Genomic DNA, 12,161 nt, shown 5'->3' on the forward strand with positions numbered 1-12,161 from the left:
TCTATAAATAATTAAATATTCTTAAATTTTATTTTTAATCCCTATAAAAATTTCATATAGCTTTGGTCTTCAAATATTTTTTGTCACATTTTTGGGTTCATACTTTTAGATCAACTCATGTGAATCATTTAAAATTTTTGAATTTTTTACGACAATCATGTTTAGTACTCATATTATAAAAATTTCTCTTGCAAAAAATTAATTTTGTTTAACTACCGGTGAACTAAATATGAATATTTAAGTTTTTGACACTTAAAAATTTTAAAAAAAATTAAGAAAGGGTTTATTAAGATTGTGTGCGTACAAATAAACCATTTGAAAAAAGAGCTTCCATGCAATATTAAAAATATTTTTTTGCAAAGGGCAAATAAAAACAGTAGAGATGACTAGAAAATTTGTAGGTATTTGTATAGGGAAGTCTTTGTTGCCATGGCCGATGTTGTTAGGATTCAAAGGCTTAAGGGTGTGTTTGTTTTAACTTTTAAGAAAAGTGATTATTTCGTTGTATTTTAACTCTAACACACTCCATAAAACACTCTTTTATCTATTGGTTCACGTCAATTTTATTTTAAAACACTGGAGTTGGCAACCGGTTATGCCTGTTCAAAAACACACCACTTGCTTTGTTTATGTTAATTAACTACAAAAATAATAAAGAAGGTTTTAAGTTTTAACAAAAGAAAATCTTGTAATGGCTTCGTTGACTCTCTTTTATTTTCTTCCTTTTTCTCTAGTTAGACTCTGCTATCTTAAGATTACAAGAGCAAAATAGAAAATAATATCTGTAAAATAAAACAGAAAATAATTCTTTACCTTATTTATTTGTAACACTTTAATCCTTTATCTTTTTTCCGTAACGTTTAGGTCTTTTATCTCTTATAAAACATACATTTAGGTCATTTTTCTCATTTTTTATTAAAAAAAGACGCCACATCAGATAAATATTTTTTAAGATATATTTTTGTTGAAAATAAAAAAAAATATGGAAAAATGAAGAACACATTCAACATCTTCTTTGAATCTTCATTTTCTTCCTTTGAATCTTCACCATCTTCTTTAAATAAAAAAAATGTCTATTCAAATATACCTCCAAATATCATAAATCTATGTTAATTTCACCTTAATATTCTTCTAAACACAAAATCAAAACCCCCAAATTTTTAATAAACCCTAAAAACCATGAATTTGTCAATCATGAAAAGAAAATACGCCTAAACGGCGAGAAAATATGAATGGTGCGTTAAACGCCTGAACAGATCTTGCATAAACCCCATATACTCATCATCATCATCATCTTAAGATTCTGCTATCTTAAGATTACAAGAGCAAAATAGAAAATAATAACTGTAAAATAAAATAGAAAATAATAATTGAACCGGTTCTATAGGTGAGCTGGTAAGGGATAGGAAAAGATAGGCGACGCGGTCCAATAAACAATAGTGTGTTCTAGTGGTAAAGAAAAAAAAAACAATAAATTAAGAAAATGTATTTTTGCATCTTATCTTCCTATTATACCTTTATTTTAATTCATCAATAGAGAAATTAGAGGTATAAAGGTATAAAACCATAATTGGGAGCATTTTTATAAGAGAACGTTACACCATTTTTCTTCATTATTACACTTTTAGTTGCCATTGCTTGTTCAAAAAAACTTGTAGGTGCCATTGTTGCAAATATTATTTTATTGGCTATATTCTACTAAGTTAAAATTTGTGATTCCTTACGTAATCCACTAGTTTACGGATCTCAAAAATTGGCTAAATTCCATTAATATTCTAATAATTCTCTTCCAATTTAAAAATGTAAATATTGATTTTTATAGTATAATATATAATTTTATTCAAATATATGTATACGTATGCGTATTTTTTAAGGCACTTCACTTGTCTTCTCCTTGAACCGACCCTTGCTAAATACAATATATATACATGTTGAATTGGTTACACACTAAGATGTATCACTCTTAAGTTGTTCTCTTGAAAAGAAAAAAACACTTAAGTTGTTCTAAAAATTTTTATTTTTCTTTCACAAACATATCTTGTACAATAATAAAAAATGAATCACAAGAACAAATATTGTGTTGAATTGATAGCATTAATATGGATGAGTGCAACTATAAGAATGTTACAAAGTTTGCATCCATTAGATCATGTTTTTGGACATGGTACAATAGGGAAGAAATGGGCATTACTAGTTTCTGGGTCTTATGGTTATGAAAATTATAGGCACCAAGCTGATGTTTGTCATGCATATCAAATATTAAAAAGAGGTGGTCTTAAAGATGAAAATATCATAGTTTTCATGTATGATGACATTGCCAATCATCCAGAAAACCCTAGGCCAGGTGTTTTAATTAATCATCCAAATGGTTCAGATGTTTATCATGGAGTTCCAAAGGTATACAAAATTTATATAATATATAATATCTATCTTGTGGTTTAGTAGTTTTCTAAGATTTTATATTTATTTTTTTAAAATAATCAACTTAGTGAAACAATTTCTTGAGAGTTTTCTACAAAAATAATTAGAAGAAAATTATTAATTAAATAACATCAATTTCTCTACGGGAGAATGAATTGTTCGGAAGAATATATACATATTTAATGAAGAAACAATTTTTTTATTTGATTTTTCTTACCTTCAAGTTAAACTTCGAATCATCAAGACATCCTCCCCTAAAATTAACACTCAAAAATATGATATCAAGTTACAAAAAAATTTAGATTTTTTTTTCTTTTCCGAAAACTTGGTATCTGGGACCAGTCTCACCGCCGATTTGCAGAGACCCCATTTAAAGCCAAAGTTTTTCTTTTTTCTCTGTATGGACTTAGCCCACCGAAATTGGCACAAGAGGGAATCGAACCTGAGACCTTAAGAGGAGCATACTCCAAGAATCCAAACCACCACCACTAGACCAACCGCAAGTGGGTTAACCAATTTTAGATTGTAAGGTAAAACTTTTACTAGCAAGCTAAAGTCATTCCTAAAGGGATAGACACAAAACATAATTTAAAAAGAAATGAAAAATTTAGTGATGGTGTAATAAACTTTATGGTAACATTCTTATCTATTTTTTGTATCTCCCTACCTCACTTTCTTTAGATAAAGAGAGATGTTCTAATGTGATTAAGTTGTTAGAAGTTTAATTATTTTTTCACACATTGATCTCTATTAATTATAAGTATTTATGACTATATAAAAACATGGATTATGAAACTTTTGCAGGATTATATTGGAAATGAAGGAAATGCAAGCAACTTCTATGCAGTGCTTAGTGGTAATAAAAGTGCTGTAAAAGGAGGCAGTGGTAAGGTGTTAGAAAGTGGACCAAATGATACTATTTTCATTTACTACACAGATCATGGTGCTCCAGGCATAATTGGTTAGTAACTAGTTGGTTTGTTATTTATTTCTTTGATATATATATATATATACAATACAATAAATATATAAAATAATATTTTATATATCTGATCTCTACTATAATTTTTTTTAGTTTATTAAATAACTTATATATTTTATCTATAAATTATATGCATGAGTTATTCAATATACTTAAAAGCTAGTATTTTAAAAATCGGACTGGTGATCAAATCAATGTAACTTTTATAATGGTTCAACTGATTGGATCAGTTAAACCATCATTGAACTGGTTGAGCCGATACTAAATAAACATAATATTTAGTGTTAATTTTTATCGGTACTTCATATAATAAAAAAGAAATTAAGGCATTTCCATGTTGGGATCTTAGATTGAGGTGTTTTATATTTAAGTTTAGAGCCCTCAATTTGTGTTGTTTGTTCTTTGGAGGGTGTTGGGATAAGGAGACATGCATGTTTTTGGCATCGTTTGCAATGTGCAAGTGTATATTCCTAGTTAACAATTGAGAGATTCTAAAAGGGGCCCATATTTCACATTTAAGTGTATAGTCCTTTTGATTTCTTTTGGAAGAAAGAATGTTTTTTTTTACGATAAAAACTTCTTTTTTTGGAAAAAATCAGACTAGATAAAACTTGTACCACAAGATGTAAACAAAAAAAAAAAACTTGTACCACAAGCTCGTGATTCTCAAGGCAAGTGGGACTAAATATTTTTATTCTATTTTTTGCGAAAAAAAAAAGAATATTTTTATGGAGAAAAATAATAATCATTTTGGGAAAAAAACTGCATACGATAATAGTTAGGGATGTCAATTTCATCTGTAAATGGGGATCTCATGGAGATTGTCCCGCTTGGAGACCCAAAGATGGAAAAAAAAAATCGTGGGGATGAGGATGAGGACTAAGGTATCTAGATATTACCATTCAATAATACAAAAAATTATATTTAAAGCGTTGAATGTACGAGTTTTAAAAAAATATTACATTTGCACCTCCTTAACATGTTTTTGTAAGATACATGTTAACTTCTTTTTCTTTTTTTTTTTTGCTCTTATTAGTCCTCCTTTTTCATTTTTATTTTTTACATTTTTGGCAAAACTATTTATTTTCTTATCAGGAATGCAAGATGGGGGCACTCTTAATGCCAAAGATTTAATAGATGCATTGAAGAAGAAACATGCTGCTAAATCCTACAAAAAGATGGTTAGTTTTCTTAAATGTTATTGTTTTTGTATGGATGAACAACAAAATTAATTCATCAATAGATGTACATATAGTGAGAGAGAATAATTAATTTTGTGATAAATTACTCAACAAAAATAATTTATTTCTGCTGATTTATAAAGACAAATATAAAATTATTTAATTGTGAAAACATTAATTAATACACAATTTTTAAGAAAATATTTCCATATTTATCTTTTAACATGTGTCTTCAGGGCACAAATTAACATTTTAAGATGTTTTCATGTGATTATTTATAAAAAGAAAGTCATCATGTGATTATTTATAAAAATAAGATGTTTTCATCCAATAAAATTGTTTTATTTTTATTCTCTAAAAGTATAATTAGTCAAATTATTTAGACACCATTTTGAAATTTGAATGGAGAATTTGTTGATTATATATTGTACATGTACTTTGGTCATTAATTACTATAATTATTTATTCATAGTCTAGTTTATTAATGAAATGATTTTGTTAAAAAAGGTGATATACTTGGAAGCATGTGAATCTGGAAGCATGTTTGAAGGGCTTCTTCCAAATGATATAAACATTTATGCAATTACAGCTTCCAATGCAACAGAGGATAGTTGGGGATTTTACTGTGATGACACAATTCCTCCATCACCACCTGAGTATTCAACAACTTGTCTAGGAGATGTGTTTAGCATTTCATGGATGGAAGATAGGTATTGTTTAGTTATTAATTAGATTATTTAAGTTATTATATTGTCTAGTTTATTTGAAACTCCTTATGGTTTAATATTTGTCCGGGGATTACTTGATAAATGAACCCCCGGACAATTGGTGGATTGAGTGAAATTCTGTTTATGAAAATGGTTCCTTAGTAAAAATATTGGTAGTTCCTGCTCATGATAAAAATTGGTAGGCTCTGTGGAATGTGGTTCTGAGTCTAAGTTGACTCAGTTTGACAAGTAGATTGCTCTTGGTCGCCCAACTTGTAATCTCTCTTCCTTTCTTCCCTTGTCGAAGTGTGAATTAGCTAGGTGTTGTTGTTCGTTGAGTTTTGGTGGTGTGTGGTTGACGGAGTTTTTGGTCTTTCAGCCTTGTGAGATTGTGTTAACAGTTGTTCTTTTTCTTTTATTTTAGCTCTTTCGGGTTGAGTATTTTCGGTACCATTTATTTGTGCTTACTAAAATTTTCTCTTATTAATATATTAGTTTTCCATTAATAATTTCAATTTTTTGTTCATCCTCTCTTGTGGGAGATATTTTCTAATAAGTTTTTGTTAATGGTGCAGTGATAAAAATGACATGACAAAAGAAACTTTGAAGCAACAATATGAAAACGTAAGTATCAAATATTTTTTCTTTTTCTCAATACTAGCTACCGTTTGGCCCAATATTGAGTAAAAAGTCAGAAATAAGCTAAGCTAAACGGTACCTTAATATATTTTTCAATTTAATATTTGTTGAGATATCTATGCACAGGTACGTCGGAGAACATTGATTTCTCGCAAACGTGGCGAACGTTCTCATGTTATGCAATATGGTGATTTAAAGATGAGCAATGATTTTCTACTTACATACATTGGTGCACACCCTACTAATATTAATGAACATGATTATGTTCTCTACCCTACTAGGGTTAATCATAACTTCAATTCTCCTACTCCAACAAGACTTGTTAGCCAAAGAGATACTCGTTTAATTTATCTCAAGACCAAGGTAATTTTTTTTTTTTTTAGGATAGAATTATATTTAATTTTAATTGTACCGTTTAATTAAGTTGAGAAATATTATCTTAAAATTGTTTCAGTTGGAAAAGGCTTCAAATTCAGAAGATAAGTTAAAAGCTCAAAAAGAGTTAGAAGTTGAAATTGCTCATAGGAAAGAAGTAGACAACAATGTCCATCAAATAAGCAATATTTTGTTTGGAGAAAAGAAAGGCTCTACCATGATGGTTCATGTTCGTTCATCTGGCCAACCTCTTGTTGATGATTGGGATTGTTTGAAAAAATTCGTAAGTTCTGAGTTGAAATTTGAGTTTGAATATACGCATGCATTAACATTAAAACTTTTAGAAACATTTTTTAGTCCTACAAAACTTGAGAAATTAATTAATATATACCGGAGGATATTTGATTTACACTATACAAAGTACATGATTTTAGATGAAATATATATTACATAATAAAATGTTTATGTTTGCCTAATTTTTTATATGCAGATAAAAACTTATGAGAGTCATTGTGGTAACTTATCAATTTATGGAAGAAAATACTCAAGAGCCTTTGCTAATATGTGTAATGCTGGTATTTCTGAGAAGCAAATGGTTACAGCTACATCACAAATTTGCAAGGAGAATAAATAAAATCGTCAAATCCCTTTTCAAGGATGTAATGATTAATATATTATTGAAATAAATTGTAGTTCAATATTTGGTACAAAATCATTATTAAAAGAAATTGGTACAAAATGAAGTATACAGTATCTTTTTTTTTTAGTTTTTTACACAGTATATTTCTCGGTCACATTTTGTTTTTTCCCTTAAATTTCTTTTACCATAGATAATCTTATTTGAAACAGTACTCAAATTAATTTTGGACATAAACATCTGATTAAATTTTTATAAATCAAACAGCAGTACAAGCACAATTACAACATATATATCCTTAAGAAATAATTTAAAACGGCAAACAAATAGTCTCATGAACTTAGCTTAGTTAGCAGAGACATTGCATTATATATTATATGCATGGAGCCGGGGTTCCAACCTCAGTCATCTCACTTATGCTACTTGATAAAAAATAAACGACAAACAAATAAAATAAATAGCAACTGACCAAAATAAATAGATAACGAGCATCAATGAAAACTAATTTTACATATTTGGTGCTCATTTTTTTCACAAACAAAATTTGGAGTTATATAAGATTGATTAAAACTAATTTTATTTACAATATTAGAATAGAACAAGAGGATAAAGAATGTTTCATTCATTTAAATTATTTTAATTACACTTTTTGTTTTCCAGTGTCTAATATTGTCACACAACTCACTACCTACATGAGTTTCCCAATGTGTTGAAGTTGGAGGTATGATCCGGGTTCAGGGTTCTAACTCCAGTCCCTCCAACATTATAAACGTCGTAAACAACAGTCCATTGCGCTCTACACTTTTTCATTCCCTCTTCACAAATCGTCCCTGCAAAATGTACCAACAAGAATACTTTCAATTCAAAAAATTGTTTTGATCATACATTGCAAAATGTACCAACATGACATGTGCTCTTTTTCACAATCATAATTCTTTCATACATTGTCAATACTCAATAATCAAACACCACTTTTTTACTACTAAATCAACCACATGTTACATGTGCCACACTTCTACATTTAATTTTTACTACTATTTTGCCTACAATTGGACATTGGAACCAAGAACCAACGGGCCCACAAAAAAGAGGATGGCCAACTCAGCCCAAAAAGACAGGAGATGACCCATTTTTTTGTGTAATCAATGGGGTCAGGGTCATTAAAGACTAGTAAAATATACTAATGTAAAAAGAGAGGTTCTTTTGCCGCCCTACCATTTTCTCAAACATCACCCGCTGCTTAAGTTGTGCGCGAGAAACTCATAGGGTGGCAAAAGAAACTCATGTAAAAATTGTGTATCAATCCTGATACTATCATGTCTAGTACTAGTAGAATGGTGACTTAGTCGGGAGTTATAATGATGCTTTGTGGTTGGGGTGGATAAGATGGAGAGTGGAGTAATAAGGAGGTCGGGGGTTCCATTTCCACTTTTAGCAAAAACTAACAATGCTACTCTCTCCGGTCCTTAATATAAGAAAATGTTTACTATCTGATGTATCTAGTGTAGTAATTACTAACTACTAACATTGGTTATCCGGCAAACAACACATGACATCAAAGAATATACCACATTGATTGAATTAAATGTACTATGATCTTACCCTCTAAAACCACTACCTCCCATCTACCCTCCTTTGTATCACATAGTAAGGAATATACCACATTGATTGAATTAAATGTACTATGAACTTAACCTCTAAAATTCAAAAGATGGGAAAGAAGATCACATGTTTTGTACTTTTGTCTACAACAACAAAGAACTAAATAATCTTTTTCAACTCAAAGAACAATCACACTAGTCTCATTAATGCATGAGATGTTACTCTTTATAAACTCTTTTCATCAGATCTTAGAATTGGATCGAAATTCTAATAGAGTAGCAATAGAAGTTTAGAATAGTACCTTCATTCTAGGCCGTTTTTCAGCATTCAACTTGCGAACTTCATAACGGATCCTCTTAGCGAAGAGTCTACTTTGCCTCTTTTCTTTGTATCTCAACAAACTTGCCTCTCTTTGACCAAGCTTCCAACCCATTTCTTCCTTCACCTTCATATTGTTATTGCTAGCTCCAACCCCATCAGGAACTTTCCATGTGTTCCCATTAACATCACACCCATAACCATCCCACATTGCCTGTCCAAATTAAAACCAAACAGCTTCATCAAACACTATTACTATTAGATAATAACATGTAGTCTATATATATATTCCTAAATTGATGCAAAACCACCACCTAATAGAATTTCACTAGTCTATAGCAATTCAATTTATCGCATGAACCAATAATAAAAACCTGTCAAAATCATTAAAAGACTCAAATATCTATCATCATCTGTCTCGCACTAATTAGTTTTAGAAAATCAAATTAAATCCATAAATTTCTTGCCCTGACTATTGAATTGCTTCTCCTAGAATTTGGTCTAGACATAACTCAATCCTATAAAATCAACTTAGAACATGATGGATGTCCCTCAATTATATATGAGACTCAACACTAATTGTTAATTAGTAACAATGAATAGCTAAAAACATAACAATACCCAACCATGCCAACATGGGTCACATTAAGAGTCTCACATTGATCGAGAGATAACCTGAAAATATATTTACTATGTGAAGGCAATTTTCACCTGATAAACCGGTTTTTTAAGGTCGATTTAGGACCAACCCAAAATTCTGAGCTGGTTGGCTCCTACTCAAAGATAAAGAGAGGTCACAAGTATCATCACAACCAAATGGCCCCATTGAAATAAGGGCATAAAAAAGTAGAAGGCTCCCTCGTGTTATGTAATAAAGATCCCAATCAAACAGACCCCATGCCAAAAAGTTACTACCTAGAAAATAAAAGTTGTCGGTGACAAAATGAAAGGACCCCTATTCACCACAACATTATACTAAATAGAGATATTCAAGCTAAAAATATGCACAAAAGAGTGAATAAAGAAATAAAATACATGTCACATGCACAATCACAAAATATTAAAGAACTCTATGACACAATCTAATTTTGGTCCATACTCATAACTTAATAAAATACTCACAAAACAATGATTTGTCTTCATAGTGATTAATTAATTTTTTCTAAGGAAAATTAAAGAATTAAAGTCAACATTAACTAAAAAATGTTGGAAACAAATTAATTCATGAAAATTCATTTCCACCAAAACAAAGTTTTCATGAAGTCATAAGGCTACACTACACCTAAAAATTTACCATAAAATTAACAAATGAGTGTATTGTTTCAATTTGTGACGAGTTTAACAAAATGACGATGATCAACAACTATACCACAAGATTGTTCATTCTAGTTCTATCGCAATGTGATTTCGTCAAATTCACCGTGGATCGAAACATACACTAACTAAACAAATCTCAAAATTGAAAAGAAGATAAGAAAATTACTTACATTGGGAAGGATGGAGGAAGCATTGAACAAATCAGGAACAGTCTGTGGGGCATCATCAGCAGCAGCATCAACAACATAAAGAGAACCTTTATCAGACCAAGCATTCAATATACCATCATGATCCAATTTCAAAGACAAAGACCCCAAAAACGACATCGTTTCAATCCCAATACAACTATTCACTTCTTCCATCATTTCCTTCTTCGTCTCTTCAACAACTTCTGAATAACTAACCCATCTTTCTTCACTCTCTTCTTCATCATTTCTCTTCCTCATAGCTTTCTTCACTAACCCTTCCATCTCTGGACACCTCATCACTGATAAAGACTCTTCCTCTTCCTCCGTTGTTGTCACCGCCGTTAATGTCGTTGATTCGTCTTCTAGTAGTCCATTTAATGTTGCTCCACCGTCAGATGTGAAAAGTAAAGCCACGTTGTTTTCTTCTTGCATGTCTTGCTCTGTTTGTAGATCATCATTGAAAACATGATGATTCAATTGAGGTTGTTGCTTTTGTTGGTGTTGGGTTTTTTTGTTGGTTTTTTTTGGTTTTTGGTTTTTTTCACTTTTTTGTGTTTGTTGTTGTGAAAGCTGTAATCTGAGACTAAGATATTTTGGTTTTTTTCTTTTTGTTCTGTTTTTTCTTTTGTTTGGTTTAAGAGAAGATGAAGAAGAAGATGAAGATGGAGAAACAGAAGATGAATTTGTATGAATTTGTTTCTTTTTTTTCTTCATAGTAACTGATCTTGTTTTTATTGTAGAAAGAGTAGTAGTACTATTTTTGTTACACATCACTCACTTAAACAAAAACACAAACACTATATGAATTTAACAAAGTTAGTTTCTTTCAAACACAACAATTACTACTAGTATTTTTTTTTTTGTGTGTGTGAGAGAGAGAGAAGAGAAGAGAAAGGAAGAGAGTGGAATAATAATGGAGGGGGGGAGGGGAGAGAAAAGTGAGGAAAAAGGGAGGAGTGACTTTTGTTGGGAGGGACACTGACCTATGAGGTGATGATGTGATGGGTGGTTTGTTTGACACGTGTGATGTTGTGATTGGGTAGAAGAGTGGATTCTATGTTGTTATCTGGATTTCGTTTATGGAAGAGATGAGGTGAGGTGATATATTGGCAATCCCTCAATGGTAGTCTAGATTACTCTCATCATCTTCTTACTCTTGTGTTAAATTATTTATATTTAGGCAAATGCTAAATAGTGTCTCAGGGGCACTTGTTAAAGATTCAAATTTAGAAATATTTACTTGGAAATAGTGTAGTCAATACAACAAAAATTTATATTTTGATGTTTTCGATGCACAACTTTTATTTTATTTCTTCTTTTGGTTCCTTAACTAATGCCCCGGGGGCACTGGTTAGCAAGACCTTTATATTTATTACTCCCACCGTATCATAATATATGTTATTTTTGAGAAAAAAATTATACCACAATGTATGTCGTTTTATATTACCAATAAAATATTTAATGTTATTTTTCTATTATATCATTAACTATTTATTATTCTTCTTTCGATTCTTCAATTTGTTTTTTTCATACCATAAATAAAAGACAATTTTATAAATCAACTCATAATTTCTCTTTTTCATACAACATTAATTATTTTCTTAATATGTGTAAAACTGTCAAAGCGACATATATTGTGGTACGGAAGGAGTAGTTTCTTACTAATAATAATAATAATAAATCATGGTTTCAATTAACAAAATCATGGGTCTAACCTATGAATATGATTTATTTGGTAATGTCAAATTTTGAACTTTGAGTTTGTTCTATTTATTATATTCTATTGATTGATTG

General features: G+C 30.2%; 2 protein-coding genes across 2 annotated transcripts; one reads left to right on the plus strand and one right to left on the minus strand.

Moving 5' to 3' along the window:
* The first annotated feature begins 2,055 nt into the window (after positions 1-2,055).
* On the plus strand, positions 2,056-7,029 carry LOC123890217 (vacuolar-processing enzyme-like). Its single transcript, XM_045939783.1, has 8 exons — positions 2,056-2,397; positions 3,226-3,382; positions 4,499-4,584; positions 5,092-5,294; positions 5,867-5,915; positions 6,057-6,293; positions 6,385-6,588; positions 6,796-7,029. The coding sequence occupies exons 1-8, from the start codon at positions 2,056-2,058 to the stop codon at positions 6,937-6,939; spliced, it is 1,422 nt and encodes a 473-aa protein (XP_045795739.1). The 3' UTR covers positions 6,940-7,029.
* Positions 7,030-7,506: 477 nt separating this feature from the next.
* On the minus strand, positions 7,507-11,320 carry LOC123891278 (zinc finger protein CONSTANS-LIKE 7). Its single transcript, XM_045941118.1, has 3 exons — positions 10,350-11,320; positions 8,846-9,076; positions 7,507-7,772 (listed from the first exon to the last, which is right to left on the minus strand). Exons 1-3 carry the CDS (start codon positions 11,136-11,138, stop codon positions 7,749-7,751), a joined length of 1,044 nt encoding a protein of 347 aa, XP_045797074.1. The 5' UTR covers positions 11,139-11,320; the 3' UTR covers positions 7,507-7,748.
* Between the last annotated feature and the right edge of the window lie 841 nt (positions 11,321-12,161).

The sequence above is a fragment of the Trifolium pratense genome, linkage group LG6, assembly GCF_020283565.1.
Source record: "Trifolium pratense cultivar HEN17-A07 linkage group LG6, ARS_RC_1.1, whole genome shotgun sequence".
NCBI classification, from domain to species: Eukaryota; Viridiplantae; Streptophyta; class Magnoliopsida; order Fabales; family Fabaceae; genus Trifolium; species Trifolium pratense.